Below are 22,940 nucleotides of genomic sequence, written 5' to 3'. Positions count from 1 at the left end.
CTATCACCAAATCGGTCTTTATCACAGCCATCCAGGGCTCCAGAGTGTTTGTTCCAACCAAAGCTCTAGGAATAGTAACTCAACCCATAGTTGCCATTGGGCTTGAGAGTGTTTGTCCAGCCAAGGCTTCAGGACTAGTAACACAACCACAAAGGGCTCCATAGAATTTTTCCAACCAAGGCTATGGGACTAGTAACTTAACCCAAGATGTTATAGGATTCCAGAGTGTTTGTCTAAACAAGGCTTCAGGAACTAGTAGCTCAATCCAAGCTAAGGAAACATGAGAACCAACCAAAAACACAACAAGGAAATAAACCCACAAACTTCATGGCTATCCAAGAAATGGAAAGGCTATCCAATCCACTATCAATCGAGGAAATACTGCATGCCAATGACAAATTATTACCAAGAATCCACATGCATATGCCATGCATGCCAAAATTAGTGAAGGAAACATACATGCAACTCATTACCTACAAGAGAATATGATGTAGCTTCTGATCTCAATGCCTTCTTGCTCCAAGAATTCAAGTATGGCACACCCTCAAAAAGTTCTCCAAGAAAACTCTAAGTATCCAAGAGTATGAGAGAGAGGGAGAGTAATAAGAGATCTCGAAAACTGAACTAACAAAAGGTTACCAACTAATCCTTAGAAGCCTTTTTATGAATGAGGCATCTATTTCCTTCATTTTCATTATCTTCCTTCATTTTCCTCCTCACATGCAACATGTCACCTCACACCTCCTTTTTCTCCTAATTTCCATTATTTTCATAAATAAATGTGCCAAAAATGCCATTTTTCCTTTCCAAATACTTAGTCATTTCCTTTGCCAATTTCCTTAGCCATAAACAACCAAATGAACACCTGTTAAGATGTCTTGCCCAGCATTCAACTTGGAATAAGTTTCCCATCATCAGTGGTTATTACTTTTCCTTTATTAACTTTGATTACATGGAATATTCACTAGGGCTATTACAAAACCCTCCCCCTTGGGAGACACCATCCTCGGTGTTCAAAAACAGCTATAACCACAAAAATGTTGTAGCAAAAAATACTTCTGATGGAGCTTTATAACTTACCTCATTGCATTATTTACAATGATCAACTTGTTGAGAAGCAACCAACATGAAAACATAACAACATAACATCATAATGACATAACACCCATACCGCTTATTGGAGCTTTATAACATAGATCATAGTGTTATTTACATCCATACACATATGTACATAAACCAACATCATAAAAAATATACCAAAACATATACGACATCATATATCAAAAACCACACCAAAACACCAAGCCAAAATTGCTTTTCCATAACTGGTAAACAAGGAAGGATACATAGCCCACATGATCCACCTTCTCCCATGTAGCTTCATCGAGACCAAAGTGCTTCCACTGTGTTAGATTCCTATAATAATAGGGATCATAATTTTGAATTGGCTATGGTAAGTCTTCTAAAATTGTACATACCTTTGCTTCTCTGCAAATGTTTTCCCATATTAAAAAAATGTAAAGAGGGTATGTCCTAAAAGAATAATCAGAGGACAAAAAGAAGCAAATATCAAAAAAGAATATTAAATATGAACCGCACCAAAAAAGATAAAAATATATCATGAAAGTGTTCACATTCAAAAACTCCTCTTAGTTTACTTTTTGCAAATAAGATTGTGTGCAGCTTGTCAAAATGCCACAATCCATGATGATTAAATAGTGTAATCTTGATTCATTCATGATTTAAATTTCATGCTCATAGATAGAGAATAAATATCTAGCCAAACTATTTAATCTTGGCAGATCAGTAGTTAGGTAGAAAATAATAATGAGCTCATCAGTTTAATCTGAGCCATTGGACGTTATAAGACTAGAATTAGATAGTTTGCTTATCAAAGAAAAATAAGAGGGTGAGGAAGCTCAAATGCACCCAATAAATGAAGAAAAGATGTTACGATAAATGATGGGTAGGCAAAAGTAGTTTGCACAAGGTATGGAAAGCAATAGTTGGTTTGTTTCTTATCACTAATATCTTACTAATTTCCACTTACTAATTCTAAAAATCCCTTCCCTCATAATTTTCCCTTATTCTAACATATTTCCCTTGTAAAAATATCCCTACCCCTTCATTTTACCTTTCCCCCTATTTCATCTCATTTTCCCTAGTAAACCCACTAAAACCCCCTTATCCTAAGTTTAAAAAAAGTATTGGGACCCATTAGAAAACCCTCCCTGATACCCTTTTAACTTATATCCCTAGTGTATTTACTCTTGGGTCCTGCATTTTATGAACCCATCTCAATATTTTAAATCCCGCAATTACTCTTTAATTAATTACATTTCATTGTAATTAAACCTGACCCCACTCTCCCATTTAGCCCTCACAACTTTGCCGCGTGATAGCCCTTAGATCACCCACTTCTAGATCCAACGACCGATATCCATATCGTGCGCTCCCATCATCTGACAATTAAAATCCCAAAAGCACGCGAGATTCGTGGTTTTTCCCGAGCGCCCTTTTGCTACGTGGCAGCCCCACGTTATATTGCGTGCTCTCAAAAAATACCGCCCTCCACTCAAAAGCAGTGTGATATGTCATAAAACGACCCCCTGTACAACAGTAGCCCCCTCAGAAGATCAACCACCAATTGTCTCCTCCTGCCTGAAAGCCTCCTCTGACTACTTCACTGTGTATCCCCAGAATCCATATCATCCATTGTCGTGTTGTAAACCATCTAACCGCCCTTGCACAATGTGAAAAATCACAAAGTTTTTACAATATGAAATTCTGCCATTCCCTTACCTCTGTTTAAAATGAATAAATGAAAAGCCTTTTCCAAACAATTGAGCCATCCATAGTCCGGACTCCGTCCACCGACATCTCAGTTCAATAAAGCCATTAATTTCCTTCCCCGCAGACCTATGCTTTATTAATGATTGTTTTATTTTGTAGGTGATTAGCAGAATGGTAGCTTGGACAAACAGTTTTGATACTAGTTCCAAACCTGTTTACTTCAAGATTCAAAATGAAATGTATTCAAAGGATTTATTCAGAGGGAAAAGACAATTATCACAAAGCAAGAAGAAATAATTTAAGTAGAGGCAGTAATGGTTAGAACAGAGATAAATCCCATAAAGTAAAAAAAGAAAAATATCTATATAAAATCCCTCTTTTTACCCTTTCACCGAACCCTATTAATATGAAGTTTTGGACATTATATTAATTTCTCCCCACAAGCCTATATTACCTCTTCCCCCTGAAAAGTCAACCAATGGCCCACCCCACACTAAGAAGTAAACCCCTTTCATTTTGATTTGCCTCAAGATTCGTAAAAACAAATGAACCGTTAAAATTCCATATTCCATATCATGCGCTCAGCTCATCCAACACTTAACACTCAAAAAGCATGCGAGATTTTTGGTTTTCCCAACCCATCTTTCTACTACATGGCAGCCCCAGTTATATCGCATCTTCTGAAAAAATACCACCTACCACTCAAAAGCAGTGCAATAAACCATTAATTGTTTTGGTTTTAAAGCTTATAAATGTTACGAGAATATAGGGTGGATTAACTTCAAGTGAAATACAGAGATATGAGAATGCGGTAATATTTCAGAGCTGTGGGCGAAACCAACATCGAGGTAAAACTATAAAGCTATAGACAATATGAGACTAAGGTTGTGGAATGAGATTCAAAGGTAAAATGATTTTACATCGACACATGAAATAAAATTCATGGATGCCATGAATTTATCAGAGAAAATAAAAGGGAAATTTTCACATGAAATTAATGTACAGGAAAGCATAGATAGCATTCATTTAAATGCATTTCACCATAAAATATTGAGGTGAAATCAATTTACAGGCAAGGTGAAATAAATTTACACATGTAGGTGAAATCAATTTACAGGCATGGTGAAATGTGTAAAATCATGTTGCAGGTAAAAGTAAAAGAGTAAAGTGAGAATACTCTTCCAACCATATAAATCAACACATGGTTTTGCAAAACCACACAGGTATTCTACAAGGGTAAAAGGAATTTACATCCAGATAAAATGAATTTATAGAGGAAGGAGTAATAGAAACAAAACTACTCATGGTTTTGTGAATTCATGGAAAGGGAAAACAAAACCATGGATTGGAAAACACATGCTTTTTGTAGAAATTTAATTATAAATTTCATTTAAAATATTTTGAAAATAAAATAAATATATATATATATATATATATATATATATATATATATATATATATATATATATATATATTGTTATATGTTTTCCAAAATATTTTTTGACACGAGTGGATAATAAAATAGTAGGGCAGTCACAGGATCAACAATTAGTGAGGGAAATCTCAGATTATCAAGCTAGAGGATCAACAAGTAGTTTAGTGAATTACTAAGAAAAAGAGAGATACATATGCATCTATTAATTCATCTGCCAACACAGACACAAATTTGGGTCCACATCCTACCTGCTCCCACTTCAAGAGCAACAACATTTGCATAGCACATTCCACCAGATCTATTAATCTACAGCAGTTAGAGATTTTTAGTTCATCTATAGTCTAAAAATTTCCTATCTGTTAGAGACAACATTTATTGTAAACAATTTGTAAATTTTGTATAAATACATCTGCTTTTGAAGTATTATGTGTTGATTTCTGAACATTTCTATAGGTCAAATCAGATACAACCTGAGGGTTTATTCTACTTTTTCAGTTGACAAATAGGGCAAATAATAGAAGCATTTCTTTACAGGATTCATGCGTTGAGGCACTTCAGTGAAGTATATTTCAATTTTTCATGTTCTTCTCTAAAGTATTCCATAAAATTGAATGTTTTCTAAATTTGAATGGTATAACAGGAATGTTATTGTCGAAATTATTTAAGTACACCCTACTCTTACTATTACACAATTCTATTTTTTCTTCTGATATCCAGATCTAAGAATCCTTAATTGCTCTCCCATCCTAGTTGACCTCTTTCAATTCATTCATTATCTGGTTTAAGGAATCCTTAATTTCTCCTTGATCACGATTGAAAATCATTTCATCATTCCAGCCTCAAGATTTTATATTTCTCAACTACCTTGCCCTATAACAATGTGTTTATAATTTGTTTATGTTTTATTTTCTTAATATATTGATTCCATAGCCCAATTTAAAATAGACAATCATCTATCCATCTAAATCAATAATTCCACCAACAATTCAAATCAAAACCAAATCAAGCTTACATAACTAGCCTAAAATAAATTAAAACAACAAAGTTAAATCATTAAGAGAGAGCCCTCTTTGAGCATTAGGAAGGCTAGATCCTAATCTCAAAAGTAGGTTTGTGGTTACCTCTATTATTTCTTTCATGACAACCCTAGGGAAATTTTACAGTGATAACATAGTGCCGACCATACTAGGGAAGATAACATTTTCTTCAGGAAGATTATACAAAGACCAGATCTGATCTATGATGGTGGACAATGATTAGACACACAAAGGTTAAAATCATCCACCTGGTGACTCCAACTCTAAATTAATTTCGCAATCAAGACACCACTAAAGAAATGAACTTGAAAGAACAATAGGGGAAGATCAAACTTCTAACTTGGTTTGTTATCCAAGACATCATGTTCTTTCTTGTCAAGAAGGTTTTTCAATGTATATCATATTTTAGAGAAGATCTTAGATTAATTTTTGATTATTTTCCTTTGAAGATTGTGAATATATATTCTCCTTATCCATTTGAGCATATTTTTTCTGAATCTTATGAAGATCATTTCCCAATTGAGAAGCCTCAAGCAATCAAGACTAATCTTACAATCCTTGTAGATATTCCTATACCTTGTAATGTTCCTGATAGATATAATCCCCTCATGTTACCTCCTATACTCCATGATTTTCCTGATAACTATTACAAATATCTCCCCAAATTTGATGGAGAGAATGGTATCACTACCCAAAAACATATTCAAGGTTTTGAGAATTATCTGGACCTATTTGAGATGGATGAAGATGATGTTATTATCAGGATTTTTGCTCTTTTTTTGCAAAGTAAAGTAAAGAGTTGGTTCAAGAACTTGCCTATTGGAAGCATCTCAAATTTCCAACAGTTTGTCAAATTTTTCCTTGATAGATGGATAATCAAAATCAATCTTTTTTTGATCATAGAAGAATATAATTAGTTGAAAAGACAACCAAATGAAACAATACAACAATTTTCTGATAGATTTAATCAAGTTTATTATTCAATTCCAGCAAATATAAGACCTCCTACTGATTCAACTATCTTGCATTATCCAAAAGAATTTGATACAGAAATATAATTTCAGCTAAGAGAAAGAAACCTAGCAAATCCTGAAAAGATGTAGAACATTGCAGTAGATGTAGAAGTTCATTTGTTGATTAAAATGCAAAAGTGGAAAGAAGAAGTAGAGAAGAACAACATTGCAGAAGATGTAGAAGTTCATCTACTGATTAAAATGCAAAAGTGGAAAGAAGAAGTAGAGAAGAACAACATTGCAGAGGTAAAACTCAACATTTTGGTAAGAAAAATAGAGGAAATAATACAAAAGAGCACCATGCAAGATAATTTTTTTGTGCAAGATCACCATGACCTATTTATTTCAGAAAAAGAATAGGTTGACATCCATGAACAAATTCCTATTAATTCCAACTACCATAGATCAGAAAATGGATTTACAAATCAATATGTGGAAGACGAATCTATTGATATAATGTGTATGTTTGATGACATTCCTTCCTTTAATGATTTGCCTAAGTATGATTAGTATTATTAGCATGATGATAATTATGTTCTCTGACTTAAAGCTAATTTAACATAGCAATCGTAAGCTAGTTTGGGAAATAAGGAAATTTAATTTCAGCAGTTTGAAAACAGTGATTGGCTTATTCATATCAGCTATGAAAGTGAGGAAGAAAGTGCAGAAAATTTGGACATAAGTGAAGGTTCTTTGCCTCTTTGTTTTACTTCATTTCAGTTCATCAGATAAAAATTTAAAGCAATAAAAAATTAGCAATCTTTTGGTATTGTTATTGATAACAATGAAGGTAATGAAACTCTTGATCAAGATTCTTTAGTTTCACAACTATAGTCATCAAATTTCATTTAAACACCTGATCAAATGAAATAGGAAAGTTCTATACCACTATGTTTTGAATCATTTCAATTTTTAAAGGAAATGTGGTATAAAATCTCTAAAGAAAAGGATGAGCAGCTTGTAGAAATCTATGAAGTTCCATTCAAACCTATATGCAATAAGTTGCAACAATCCTTCCAAGTTTTTTATGATCCAATAGCTGATATATTAGATGATGGATGCAATCAAAAATTTTCTCCATTAACTAACTATGAGATTCAGGATCAAGATGATAAAGGTTTCATCAGTCAAACATTTCAATCAGTAGAAATATCATCACAAAGCTTATCTAAAAATCAATAGGGTGATAAAGATGAAAATGACATTTTAGTTTCATGGCATGGAGGCCATCTAGAACAATTGTATAGTTCCTTAATTCAGTTGTATAAGTGTATATATTTTGGAAGATCCTTTTGTACAGTTTTTACAGTCAACAAAGGAAATCAAGTATTTCCTTATCTTCTCATTTGTTGACAAGGTTATATTGGGTTGTAGAACTTCAATTTTAATCACAAACAAGCTAATGCAGCAAAATCCACTAATGTATATCATGCTTGAATGGTTGCATTGGATGTTTCATTTTACGTAACTAAAATTTAGACCGCTGATTAGAGTAAGTAGGTAGGATTTTAGTTTGATTAAATTCAGTTTTTCAGAAGCAAGTTTATTTCAGATCAGATTTCAGTGCAACATGTGTCAGATTTTAGTTTGCAGAAAAGGTTAAGATTTTAGTTCAATGTTTTTAGTCACAGAGATTATACAACAAAGCGTGTGCATTCTTGGGATCAACCCAATGGATTAGGCCACTAGTCGACGACGTTCTTGACATCTCACAAGGAGATGCCATCCCCAAGTGGAGCCACTGTTAGGTTCCTATAATAATAGGGATCATAATTTTGAATTGGCTATGTTAAGTCTTCTAATATTGTACATACCTTTGCTTTTTTGCAAATTTTTTCCCATATTAAAAAATCTCAAGAGGGTATGTCCCAAAAGAATAATCAAAGGATAAAAAGAAACAAAGATCAAAAAAGAATATTAAATATGAACCCCACCAAAAAAAGATAAAAATAGATCATGAAAGTGTGCACATTCAAATGCCACTCCTGTCAGTTTACTTTTTGCAAATAATATTGTGTGCAGCTTTTCAAAATGCCATAATCCATGATGATCAAACAGTTTAATCTTGATTCATTCATGATTTAAATTTCATGCTGATAGATAGAGAATAAAGATCTAGCCAAACTATTTAATCTTGAGAGATCAGTAGTTAGTTAGATAATAGTAATGAGCTCATCAGTTTAATTTGAGCCATTGGACGTTATAAGATTAGAATTAGATAGTTTTCTTATCAAAGAAAAATAATAGGATCAACAAGCTCAAATGCAGCCAATAAATGAAGAAAAAATGTTAGGGTAAATGATAGGTAGGAAGAAGTAGTTTGCACAAGGTATGGATAGTAGGAGTTGGTTTGTTTCTTATCATTGATATCTTACTAATTTCTGCTTCCTAATTCCAAAAATCTCTTCCCTCATCATTTTCCCTTATTCTAACATATTTCCATTGTAAAATATCCCCACCCCTTCATTTTACCTTTCCCCCTATTTCATCTCATTTTCCCAGGTAAACCCACTAAAACCCCCTTATCCTAAGTTTAAAAAAGTATTGGGACATTAAAATCCCCTCCCCGATACCCTTTTAACTTATATCCCTAGTGTATTTATTCCTCGGTCCCGCATTTTATTAAGCCATCGTAATATGTTAAATCCCACAATTACTTTTTAATTGATTACATTTCATTGTAATTAAACCCGAACCCACTCCCCCATTCAGCCATCACAACTCCACCATGTGATATCCCTCTGATCACCCACTTCTAGATCCAACGACCAATATCTATATCGTGCGCTCCCATCGTCCGACAGTTAAAATCCCAAAAGAACATGAGATTCATGGCTTTTCCCGAGCACCCTTTTGCTATGTAGCAGCCCCACGTTATATCGCGTGCTCTAAAAAAATACCGCCCTCCACTCAAATTGGTGCGATATGGCACAAAACCACCTCTCGTTCCACGACAACCCCCTCAGAAGACTAACCACCAACTGTCTCCTCCTACCCGAAAGCCTCCTCTAACTACTTCATTGTGTATCCCTAGAATCCCTATCATCCATTGATGTGTGTAAATCATCTATCCGCACCTACACAATGTGAAAAATCACAGAGTTTTTACAATATGAAATTCTGCCATTCCTTTAGCTCTGTTTAAAATGAATAAATGAAAAGCCTCTTTCTAAACAAAATTGAGTCATCTATAGTCCAGACTCCCTACATAAACATCACAATTCAATAAAGCCATTGATTTCCTTCCTCGTAGACCTATGCTTTATTAATGACTATTTTATTTTGTAGATTATTAGCAGAACGGGAGCTTGGACAAACAATTTTGATACTAGTTTCAAAACCTATTTACTCCAAGATTCACAAGGAAATGTATTCAAAGGCTTTATTCAGAAGGAAAAGACAATTATCACAAAGGAATAAAAAATCATTCACACAGCAGTAATGGTTAAAACAGAGATAAATCCCATAAAGTAAAAAGAAAAAGAAATATATATATATATATATATATATATATATATATATAATCCCTCTTTTTACCCCTTACTTCACAAAACCCTATTAATATAAAGTTTTTGACTTTATATTAATTTCTCCCCACAAGCCTATACTACCTCTTCCCCCTGCAAAGTCAATCAATGGCCCACCCCGCATAGAGGATTAAACCCCCTTCATTTTTATTTTCCTCGTAAAAACAAATGAACAGTTAAAATTCCCTATGGCCCACATCCAACAATTAACACACGCGTAATTAGTGGTTTTACTAGCCCATATTTTTACTATGGGGCACCCCACGTTATATTGCATCCTCCGAAAAATATCACCTACCACTCAAAATCGGTGGATAAACCATTAACTGTTTTGGTTTTAAATCTTATAAATGTTATAGGAATATAGGGTGGATTAATTTCAAGTGAAATATGCATCCTCTAAAAAATACCACCTAGCGATAAACCATTAATTGTTTTGGTTTCAAATCTTATAAATGTTACAGGAATATAGGGTGGATTAATTTCAAGTGAAATACAGAGACCTGAGTATGTAGTAATATTCCAGAGCTACTAGTGAAACTAACATTGAGGTAAAATTATAAAGCTACAAGAAATATGAGACTAAGGTTGTGGAATGACATTCAAAGGTGAAATGGTTTTACAGTGACACATGAAATAAAATTCATGGATTCCCATTGAGGTAAAATTATGAAGCTACATGCAATATGAGACTAAGTTTGTGGAATGAGATTCAAAGCTAAAATGGTTTTACAACGACACATGAAATAAAATTCATAGATGCCATGAATTTATCAGAGAAAATAAAAGGGAAAATTTCACATGAAATTAATGTAAAAGATAGCATTTAAGTTGAAGTCAATTTAAAGGGAAGATGAAATCAATTTATAGGTGTAGGTGAAATTAATTTACAAGCATGGTGAAATCAATCTATAGGTGTAAAATCATGTTGCATGTAAAAGTGAAAGAGTAAAGTGAGAATACTCTTCCAACCATACAAATCAACACATGGTTTTGCAAAACTATGCAGGTATTCTACAAGGGTAAAAGGAATTTACATACAGATAAAATGAATTTATAGAGGAAGCAGTAATAGAAACAAAACTACACATGGTATTGTGAATTCATGGAAAGGGGACAAAAACCACGGATTGAAAAGAACACATGGTTTTAACAATGTAAACTTTGAAACGGGAACTGATACTGTTACCCGTTTTGTAGAGGTGGCAAAAAAATGACCCGATTTTCAAAAGTGTTGATGCAGAATACACATGTTTTTTTAAGAACATGCTTTTTGGAACTTTAATTTTTTTCATGTGCATTAAGTGGGTGAGGCTCGGTGAATGGTAGTGATTTTCATCCTGATTTTAAAAAGTGTGTATTCTGCATCACACCCTTTTTTTAAAAGACCTATTTTTTGACTTTAAATTTTCTAGTGTGTGAAATGTAAAAAATTATTTTCTAAATTCGATAGTTTTTGAAGTCGTCATTGTATTCATATTTTCTTGTTCTCTATCTTAATTTTTTTTTTTTTTTAGTGGGCTTTTTATTGTTTTGCGTTTTTAAATTATAAAGTCGATAGTTTGAATTTTAGATAATCTACATATTTAGACATCTTTTCAACCCCCTTAATTAATTTTTCAATCCACATGAAATAATTGTTTCTAAAAAACAACATTTTTTAACAATGGACATAAAAATAACCATTTTTAACATAAATATAACAAAAAAACTAAACGTTTTGATAATTTTTTGCTAGAATTAACATGTCAAAATCACAATTTTTATACAAAAATATTAACTAAAAATGGTCAAATAATAGTTTTTTTATGAATTTCATGTCAAAAAAATAATAATAACAACTTTTTTTTTTCAAAAAATAATAATTAACTAAAAAATCAATGCGAAAATCACAGTTGTGCTCTCCCCCGCCACCGCCCACCCCTCCCCCGCCACCGCCCCCTCCCCGGTCCCTCCGCTCACCCCTCCACCCACACCGCCCCCTCCACCCACAAGCTCCAAGATTATATGGATTGGGATGTGTCAATTTAGGATGTTGAAGCTCATCCACTAGCTGCTAAGAAATCAGATTTTTCTAACTTCCACTTGTCAACGGCCATCTTAGCTATTTTGTTCTTTATGTAACAATTGCTAATGGAACAATCCTTGGTCATAAGAACCAGATTGGGATTCACAGACTTACGGTTATTGGCATCAACCTCACCATTTTCTTCTTGTGGTTCAGAAGATGGACCTTTATCCTTGTCAACCTTCAATGTGTAACACTCATCAATAGCGTGCCCATGCCTCCGATGTTATATGTGGTACTTCTTCTCCCATTACCTAGATAAGGTGTTGAACCTTTCGTTTCCCAATTGTTTCCCTCCCCATGGTTAGAAGGCTAAGAAGAAGAAATAAAAAGAAGTCGGCTTTGGATTAGAAACCTTCTTCTGCGATTGTTGTTGAGAGGACAGAGTCTGCTTAGAAGGTGCTTTCTGCTAACATGGACTCTAACTTCAGTGCAAATTGGAAAGGTGGCTAATTGAAGTGATCCTGAGCAACTTTACTCTTTCCATACATCCATAAAACTAAAACATCCACCTATCAAATGGGTCTAGCTTGGATGGCTGAGAGGACAAGTTCTTATCCCCACCACCCAAGTTCAAGTTCAAATCTTGCTTGTGACATGTTTGCCTCTCGTGGGATGATTGGAACTAGCAAAGTACCAAATTGATGGGAAGGATCCCTGGAAGTTTTCTCCGGAAAAAAACAAAACTAATAAGTCCACCAAATTGATGGGAAAGATCCCGGCAAGTTTTCTCCGCACAAAAACAAAAACTAACAAGTCCACCAATATCTTGCTTGTGACATGTTTGCCTCTCGTGGGATGATTGGAACTAGCAAAGTACCAAATTGATGGGAAGGATCCTTGCAAGTTTTCTCCGAAAAAAAACAAAAACTAATAAGTCCACCAATAAACTTAAGATGGAGGGTTTCATAATTCATTATCGTCTTTGACTAATCTTTACTAAGATTATATATAGATTGAGCATTGAAAAATTTATAAAACACTAAAATAATAAAATATCCACAACTATAAATTTGAATAAATCATAATACTTATAATTCTAATATATCAAACAAATATATACCCAAAAAAAAACCTAACCTATAAAATAAGAAATTGCCGCGTACTGCCACGGATCAACCTCGCCAGTGTGAGACGGTTAATGCGTGAAGGAACTGCCCATCACCAGCTAACATTAATGCAATACAACATACTATACTTGCATTCCGTACAGTACGGCAAATTGAGCCATTATGTGTCCAAAATCCTCCATACATATGTGTAGCGTGTAATAAAAAGATTTAATAATGTCCTCTCCTCTTTTTTATTTAACTATGTTATGTACGAAGCATCATTTTTATATCGTGAGGGGTTACTCGACTTTACTTCATATTAATGTTCCACCAAAACACAGACCCCTATGTATAGGAACGCTTTTGCATCAGATGAGAAGATGATGGTTTGGTGGAATAAGACGTGAAAAAGTAGGGGAACGTAATGGACTCATAGGGGTGGTGGTGGTGGCGGCATCTATGAAGAAAGCGTTGTTGATTCATCATATAGGATGAAGAAGGAATAATTAGTTGTATTGGTTGATTCATCATCATATAGGAAGAAGAAGGAATAATTATTTGTATTTGTGTAAGTGCACCAATACCCAATACTCTTATGGCATAACATGTGAGACCAAGGTAGGAGAACGCTACTCCCCATCGTTACACTATTCAGATGCAATGGTTTTAATGATGTAACTTTTAAGTTACAAGGTTGTCTTCAAAAATATAACCAGGTAAATTGGGCAGAGGCCTATGGTTCTCTACTGATTGAAGCCATGGTTCCATGTGTTGAAATATTATTTCCCTTCACTAAAGTTAGCACCGAATATGGATCAGATATTTTATATGTCAAAGAGCGCCTGTAGTAGCAATCATTAGAAGTGTGGCACTCTCCAATTATAAGCCTGCCTCGTTCGTTCCAGACTTCTTATCTGGGGATCTCGACATATTCACTCATAGCATACTCAATCCGCACATAAAATACAAAGGCAAACGTAAAGCTATGAGCGTCATAAGCCTTCCTGTTGGATTAGTCAGATCGACACCTGTTGGATTAGTGACAATCTCGAATTATAAGCCTTCCTCGTTCGTTCCAGACTTCTTATCAGGGGTCCCAACATATTCACTCATAGCCTACTCAAGCTGCAGATAAAATCCAAAGGTGAACGTAATATGCTGCAGATAGTGAGTGCTATATTTGATTTAGCGTTACACATATGCTTTTCCAAATGATGTCGCCCTGTATTGAACCTGAGTTGGATTTATCGTCTGAGTTGGAAAATCTCACACTTAGCCCCACAACGAATATGTATTCACTAGAGCTACGGGTCGATTCCCGGAATCGACCCGCCGCCGGTCGGGCGGCGCGGGGGTGGCGCTGCGCACCGCAGCGCCACCCCCGCGCCGCCCGACCGGCGGCGGGTCGATTCCGGGAATCGACCCGTCATGATCGTAAATAGTCGATCACATTTTCTGTCAAGAAATTTTGAGAAGTTTCACAAAATCTTGTACCTGTGTGTGCTGAAACCCGCTCTGTCGGCTGTTGAATCTGCTTATTATCAATCTGCGAATCTGCCCCGGTAGAATATGCAACATGCTTTGTTGCTGGTCCTGGCTAGGATGCGGGTTTTTCAATTGCTGGATGGTAAATTGCCTTTGCATTATTTTTGCCTTTGCTAGATGGTAGATTCCAAAAATTTCTCGTCACTTGCCAAGATAAAAAAAAAAGAACATCTGGGTATCTAATCCTCAAAATAACTTGTATAGAGATTTATTTGAAAAGTGGGATATGCTTTGAGACAGTCATTTTCAATTGCTGTTGCATTAGTTGACAGACATTGACAATCTTGAATACAGACATTAATATGTCATCGATCGAACTCGAATGCTGCTAATTCGAACGAACAAGTACAGATTTATATGGAAAATATTCAAAAAGCACAAGAGGAACAGCTCAAGGAATCGCAGGAAATGGTAAGCGTTCTATTCGTAGCCTCGAAATGGTCTGATTCATTTTATAATTTGTGGAAAATTAGCCCGCGAGTTGGATATTGTAATGCTATGCAATATTCACTATATCTGCTATAAAACTGTTTTACATGGACATCAATGAAACGGAACACGCTCGCCCATGAGCCCTGCGTGCACATTTGTGTATATATACATATATATGCACGCTCTGAGCCCTGCGTGCATGCTTGTGGATATATACATATGTATGCATGATTTGATTATGGATGTCTTGTGATATAATGTAACTTTCATAATTTATTCTTATCTTTCATTTTTATCTTGAGATTTGAGATTTAAGTGGAGTCAAACTTTTATTTCAGAGGCTGATTCTATTAACAAAATAAAACTAGTATATGTGAAGGATCTTTAGGATCTTCATATATAATGCAGAAATTAGTTCAGTATATAAGGATAGCCATTTATGACCACCTTAATAACGAGCTATTTGCTTAAACACCCAGACATTCATATCTCCATCTTCTAATATAAAGTTTATGAAAATGTCTATCACTAAACTTTCGTAAGAGAAAAATATATGCTGACTGGAATAAAACCAGAAATACCATAATAAGGCAGAAAGGAAAGTTGTTGTGTGCAAAAGGTGTCACGGTAGGCTGAGCAGATCCTCATCCCGTGTAGTCTTGCCCACCACGAGTCTAAAGTTCACGTATCCATAAGGCTCTCGAATGCCATCGATTCACAATTCGTTGGAATAATTTTGTTGCTGAACTTGCCGAGATTTTTGCACGTTTGAATAATTGTATTGATGGACTTGTTGGGATTTTTACCTTTGCAGGAACGAAGGGCGTTCTTCTTCTGTCAAGCAGATCGGGCCCTCTTATGCAGAGATTGCGATTTGTCTATCCATTCTGCCAACGAATTGACTGCAAAACACAACAGATTTCTGGTTCCCGGCACCAGAGTTTCTCTGAAACCAATAGAGACTTTGGCTGCCCCTGAGAAAGCTGTGGCCACGGCCACTGTCACCAAGGCACTTATGATGCCTGTCCAAAAGATGCCGGATCATGCCCAGCCATCAATGGATCTGCCTGTAGAAACCGTGACTGCAAATGACGGGTAACAGTATCATTTTTTTGCTTCACATTATGTACCTTATAAATCACCACAACTTACTATTAGTGTTTCATTTACATATTTGCGAACATATTTTATATTACTGTGATGACTCCTTGTAGGCTCGATGTTGAAGCTGGGCCTTGATACCATCTATAACAAATCCCTATTTCCAAAAAAAAAAAATCCTTTCTCTTATATATGCATTTATATATATGTTACCTTCATACATACAAACCCTCCTTATTTCTTTTTCCTGCCAAAGTAATGTTTCCTTAACAACCCATTGGTATATGATGTTGTGATGTAACTCTTGGGTGGACATAATCATCTCTCCAATCATAGCATTATTATGGTATAGTTATGCACCTCAATTATATTGTTGTATGAAAAGTATGTTCCAATACCTTATGTTATTATCTTTTTAGATGTATCCTATGGTGCGTTTATAATGTTTTTGGTCGATGACCCTAGTTTCTATGATTGGGACAAGTAATGATTTTTGGATTCTTTGGATTACTTTATAGCATAGATAAATTACATGGTAATGTTTACTTAGACACATGTATGCATTCTTGAGTGGTAAAAGTTTAGTTCAATACCCCTCCTAATTTCAGTGAAGGTTTGACAACAATGTATTTGTTTAATTCATATTGATGATTTGTGTATGATTGTGTATTATTTTGTGAATGGAAAGCGGGGGTCGATTCCCAGAATCGACCCGCCGCCGGGTCGGGTGGGGCAGAGTGGCCCGGGGGTGGCGCTGCGCGGCGGCGCCGCCGCGCAGCGCCACCCCGGGCCACTCCGCCTCGCCCGACCCGGCGGCGGGTCGATTCCGGGAATCGACCCCCGCTTTCCATTCACAAAATGAATTAGGTTTCTTTTGAAAAAAAGTTCTGAATAAATGAGCCAAAGGGAACATGAATGGCAGTACGTGCTTCGTCGGAGTATAATGCCTTGAAATGTGTATTAAGCATGCTCGTCTTACAAGCCAGATGGAAGCTCTTGGCATTCCATATGTTGAAGATGTGGGTTTCCGAAAGCCGTCTGCAAACTTGTGGTTTCGACTACCTTCTTCTAGAGAGGATGCATGCCAACATATTTTCTTATGCCTTGGTAAACCTGGCAGCACCTACTGGGATGTCAAAGTAAGTGATGAGCATTTCAGGGATTTGTGGGAACTTCATAAAAGTAAAACTGGGACCCCATGGGGTTCTGGTGTGCGTATTGCTAATACTTCAGATGTAGATTCTCATATTCGTTATGGTCCTGAAGGTGTAGTCTTGAGTTACAGGACTGTGGAGGATGACAGTATCAGGAAATTGGTGGCCGATCTACAAAGGCTCTCAAATGCGCACTCTTTTGCAATGGGCATGAGAAAATTGCTGGAAGCCAAATCAGATGAGAGAATAGACACAGGAAAGGCAAAATCCAACGTGAAAACACAGGGTTCAATGAAAATTGGAGTTGGTGAAGGAGGGGATAGGATGCGGGAACAAATAAGAAGATCATTTAGGATAGAAGCAGTAGGACTTATGAGTTTATGGTTCAGTTATTATGTGTCGATGCCAGGAATCATTGCACGTTTTGTTGTTGAATGGGAGCCAGGCAAAGAAGGTTGTACAATGCATGTTTCTCCTGACCAGTTATGGCCCCACACCAAGGTTATATTCTTTCTTATTAATGTCTTTTTTTGTAAATTACAAAGCCCATATTGAATTAAACCACAGATCTGGATTAAGAATGAATCCCTTTATAATTTCTTTAGTATTTCAAGTTTCATGCAGTGAGTTCCATGTTGATTTAGTTACAGATATGATATTGGATTCTCCTCCCTACATCCCTGGATCCATATCTGTTATGTATATGGTCCATATATGACCTGGGAAATGGGTACAGTAATAATAGTTATGTGACATGTCCTATCTTATTTGCTTATAAATTATAATAGGTACATAAGAACAATTTACTTTGAGAGAAATTTTGCCGGCAAAACTGTGTGAAGGATTAAAAATCCTTCACACAGTTTCGCCTGCAAAATTTCTCTCAATATGAACAACTGTGGAAATAAACAATTTACTTGTTTCTTTACATCTTTAATTTGTATCCCTTTGATGTATTGTATAAATCCCCAATGGAGACTCCTGAAATTTAGGGTATATCATCTACCTTTCTCCAAATCCTATCCCTTGGTTCCTGAACCTCAGCAGTAATATACATAATTATCCTTTGGAATACTACCTTCCGTTAGGATTTCAAGATGAGTCGGTCGTAACCAAGTGAAACGATGGTGTTTAAAACCACCTTCAAACAATGAAAGCATGTCTTCATATGAAGATCCCAAAGAGCACAATGCATTGTAATATATGTATTGTGCATATTCAATGAGACTAAATCGTCAACAGTAAATAGGTTTAGGGCTTATTTTATTGACTGCAAATGGTGGGACTGGAATAACCACTAAAATGGTTAACCATTAAGGGGATGGCCACAAATGTCCAACAAACTCCTCAATTTGTATTTACATGAAATATTCTCATATCCTCTCTTAAACACAACTTGGAGGATCTATGAAGGTGGTATTATCTCAGCACCACCCCTTAGTGGCAGCTTCTTGCAATGAACATCTAAAATGCAACCTATCTTTTAAAGATTTCTAGAGATATCATATCTCACATCATGCCACCCTTAACAATCAGGCTAGGAATATTGACAGCCAAGATTCTTGACCATGATGAGGGACAACAAAATAGTTACCTTCGGAACACCTCCACTCAATCCTCTTCAAAATGTGGTGAAGTAAAGTTGTGAAACGAGGCAAAATTTAGAGTGTTCTTTAAGAACTTGAACCTCGTAAACATCTTACAGACAAAGGTAGAGCAACAAGAGCCTATTCACAAACGGTCAAATATTTTCTTCCTAAAAAATATTGTCAGGAATAGTCTCCACTATCAGCCAAGCCATCTCAAGTTTCAACCATGGAAGCTACAAGCATAAATACTCCCAAATCATGCAATACAAGCATCGACCATAGCCAATTATAGAGATATAAAAAATAGTGCTAAAGTGGAAACAAAATAAACTTAGATTTCTTTTCTTAAACGCCCTTTCGATTTCTTGGTGTCTTCTGATTAGTCCATTATTTATCTAAGCAGTGCCTAGGCCTTCAACCGTATCTTCTTTGATTTCCCTTCATTATTTCATAATTAAACAACTTTGTCAATTTTTGTCAACCAATTGAAACCATCAATGGGTACTCACTAACATCAATTGAGGTTTATACAGCCCAAAAAGCTTAACAACAATCCCCCTTGAACACAACTTAAGGGATCACAACAATTAATAAGTCTCATACACGAGGCCTCCAATCAAAGTTGTTCCACACGCATAACATGCCAACAAAACTGCCCAATAGAACATTCCAAGAGACATTGTGACAACAGTCAATCAGTCAATGAATCAAGAAGAATAAAGAGAATTAGAGTGGAGAATATATTGCAAATTTTTGTATGAAGTGTTCATGCACCTGTTCAAATGTTGCCACAAGAATCTATTGCAATTAATCCTGGTAGTTGGCACCAGTCCAGAATTATGCCTCTTAGGCATCTCCTGCAAGGAGATCTGTAAGCATAACTAGCACTAAATTCTTCACTTTCCTTCTGCATGGTGAACTGCATCCTCACTTCTTCCTTTTATGACAGACAACAGTTTTGGATATATGACTTAGATCTCTCACCTACCTTGTCTAAAAATCCTCTGGCCTCTTTTCGAATCTCCTTATTTGATAGAGACAATCCTAATCTGCCTCGCAGTTTTTCCATGTATTCCTTATTAGATTCAGGGTGTAGTGTAGTCAGGAAACACCTGGAGATTGTGGTTGGCAATCCAATGTATGATCTTTCTTGTTTTAATAATGGAGCCATCAATTTTCTAACTTGCATGTTGTGTGCAGTTTTTGGAGGATTTTATCAATGGAGGTGAAGTTGAATCACTTCTTGATTGCATTCGGTTGACTGCTGGACCATTACATGCCCTTGGTGGTGTTATCCGTCCTGCAAGAATGGTTGGTACTGCTTCAACTAGCATTACTTTAGTACCATCAGGATTTTCAACAGCTGCCAAACCAAATGTATTAATGATGTCTCAAGGATTGGTTCAAAGCACAGCATCTTCATCTGTTCCTCAAGCGACGGGGGGGATATCTGGGGGACCACCTATAGGTGGGGCTAGTGGCAATCTGAATACACAGAATGGATCTGCTGTCTCAAGTGCAGGTAGAGGAGGGCCAGGCATAGTGCCAAGCTCCCTGTTGCCTACTGATGTCTCAGTTGTATTGCGAAGTCCCTATTGGATTCGTATCATTTATCGCAAGAATTTTGCAGTTGATATGCACTGCTTTGCTGGTGATCAAGTATGGCTGCAGCCTGCTACACCCCCCAAGGGTGGTCCTACTGTAGGAGGTTCAATGCCCTGTCCACAATTTCGGCCATTTATCATGGAGCATGTTGCATTGGGATTAAATACTCTGGAAACTTCTGTTAATCCACATTCAGGGGGGCCAGGAACGTCAAACAATACAAATACAAACATTGGGCAATCTCCTTCTGGCAGTGGAAATCGAATGGGCACCAGTTCTCCTGGAGTATCACGAGCAACAACATTACCTGGGAATCAGGGTACTATTTTAAATAGAGTAACTAATGTAAGCAGTGTATTGGGAGCACACAATGTCATTCATGGACAACCTGGAAGAGTAATGTGGTGATGTTCATCAGGCATTTGGGAGTTATGTTCAAACGATTTTCCATTGGCTCGACAAGTCATGTTCCACCGAGATCAATGGTCAACAAATATGTTGGGTTGAGAAGTAGTGAGGGAGTTAACTACCTCGAGAAACATGATAACTAATATGACCCATATCATTCTGACAAAAGGAGGGGGCTCCAACTTTGGGGATGCAGATTATCGATGCATGAGCATATCGAATCATAAGGTAGCAAGGGGGTTAACTACTTCAAGTCACCTGATATGTTGTAAATTGAGTTAGTGCTCCACCACGGGACTTAAGCTCTAGCGTTGATTCTTTTATTAAGATGAGAAACTATTGATTTTGGTTGAAAACATGTTAAATTTATACTGAGGAAAGAAAAATGATATTCTACCAGAAACATTAATGTGTTTTTTCCTTAAAATTTAACTTTGTTTGAGACATAAAAAATTGGTTTTATTAGCATTTTTTTAAAAGTATGAAAATTGACCCTAAAAAAAAAATCATTATTCCAGTATCAACACTTTCATTCTGAAGCTATATTTTGCAGGAAAATTTCGTAGAAAATTTCGTAGTCACTGCCATTTTTAAAACAGCCGCAAAATTGACACCTAAAAAAAAAATCATTATTCCAGTATCAACACTTTCGTTCTGAAGCTATATTTTGCAGGAAAATTACGTAGAAAATTTCGTAGTCACTGCCATTTTTAAAACAGCCGCAAAATTGACACCTAAAAAAAAAAAACATCGTTCCAGTATACACACTTTTCATTTTGAGCACTGTTTTTGTGGTTTTTTTGGGGTTTTTGGGCCAGAGTTCCCGTTTTGAGTTTATAGTTCCCGTTTCAAAGTTTACATTGTTTTTTGTAGAAATTTAATTATAAATTTCATTTAAAATATTTTGGAAATATTATTCAAATATATATATATATATATTATTATATGTTTTCCAAAATATTTTGTGACACTAATGGATGATAAAACAACAAGGCAGTCACACGATCAACCATTAGTGAGGGAAATATCAGATTATGAAGCTAGAGGATCAGGAGACAGTTGAGTGAATTACTAAGAAAAAGAGAGATACATCTACATCTACTAGTTCACCTGCCAGCCCAGCCACAAATTTGGGTCCACATCTTCCCTGCTCCCACTTCCACAACAACGACGCTTGCACGTCACATTCCACCAGAACTATTAATCTGCAATAGTTAGAGCTTTTTATTTCATTTATAGTCTAAAAATGTCCTCTCTATTATAGACAACATTTATTGTAAACAATTTGTATATAAATACTTCTGCTTTTGAAGTATTATGTGTGGATTTCTGAACATTTCTATAGGTGAAATCAGCTACAACCTGAGGGTTTACTATACTTTTTTAGTTGAAAGACAAGGAAAATAATAGAAGAATTTCTTTACAGGATTCATGTGTTGAGCCACTTCAGTGAATTATATTTCAATTGTTCATGTTCTTCTCTAAAGTATTCCATAAACTTGAATTTTTTATAAATTTGAATGGTATAACAGGAATGTTATTGCAGAAATTATTTAAGTACACCCTTCTCCCATTGTTATACATTTCTATGTTTTCTTCTGATATCCAAATCTGAGAATCCTTAATTTCTCTCCCATCCCGGTTGATCTCTTTCACTTCCTTCATTATCCGGTTTAAGGAATCCTTTATTCTCCTCGATCCCGATTGAAAATCATTTCACTATTCCAACCTTGAGATCTGATATTTCTCAGCTACCTTGCCCTATAACACTGCTTTTATAATTTGTTTCTATTTTGTTTTCTTGATATATTGACTCCATATCCCAATGGAAAATAAACAGTCATCTATCCATCTAAATCAGTAATTCCACCAACAATTCAAATCAAAACCAAATCAAGCTTACATAACTAGCTTAGAATCAATTAAAAAAACAAAGTTAAATCATTAAGAGAGAGTCATCTCTAAGCATTAGGAAGGTTAGATCCTAATCTCAAAAGTAGGTTTGTGGTTACCTCTATTATTTCTTTCATGAAAACCCTAGGGAAATTTTAGAGTGATAACGCACTGCCCCTTAATACAAACCAGTCAATCACATGATCAAAATATTTAACATACTTCTTAAGTAATGACACATGGAAAACATCATGGAATTTCATTTTCGGAGGCAGTGCAAGTCGATTG

At 35.7% G+C, this 22,940-nt stretch overlaps 1 protein-coding gene and 1 pseudogene across 1 annotated transcript in view; both read left to right on the top strand.

Moving 5' to 3' along the window:
• Positions 1 to 16,001, top strand: part of LOC149197609 (uncharacterized) — a 29,194-nt gene extending 13,193 nt beyond the window's left edge. The window contains exons 3-4 of the mRNA XM_089408742.1: positions 14,765 to 14,881; positions 15,717 to 16,001. Of these exons, the coding sequence (XP_089264868.1) occupies positions 14,765 to 14,881; positions 15,717 to 16,001 (402 nt within the window). The remainder of the gene's footprint in view (positions 1 to 14,764; positions 14,882 to 15,716) is intronic.
• Positions 16,002 to 16,956: 955 nt separating this feature from the next.
• LOC149197608 (mediator of RNA polymerase II transcription subunit 14 pseudogene) lies at positions 16,957 to 20,759 on the top strand (annotated as a pseudogene).
• The last annotated feature ends 2,181 nt before the right edge of the window (positions 20,760 to 22,940 follow it).

The sequence above is a fragment of the Pinus tabuliformis genome, chromosome 2_2 (assembly GCF_031772625.1).
Source record: "Pinus tabuliformis cultivar Carrire ecotype Pingquan chromosome 2_2, CPIR1, whole genome shotgun sequence".
Lineage (NCBI taxonomy): Eukaryota > Viridiplantae > Streptophyta > Pinopsida > Pinales > Pinaceae > Pinus > Pinus tabuliformis.
The sequence above is the reverse complement of the archived record's forward strand: the minus strand, read 5'-3'. Positions and strand labels throughout refer to the sequence as shown.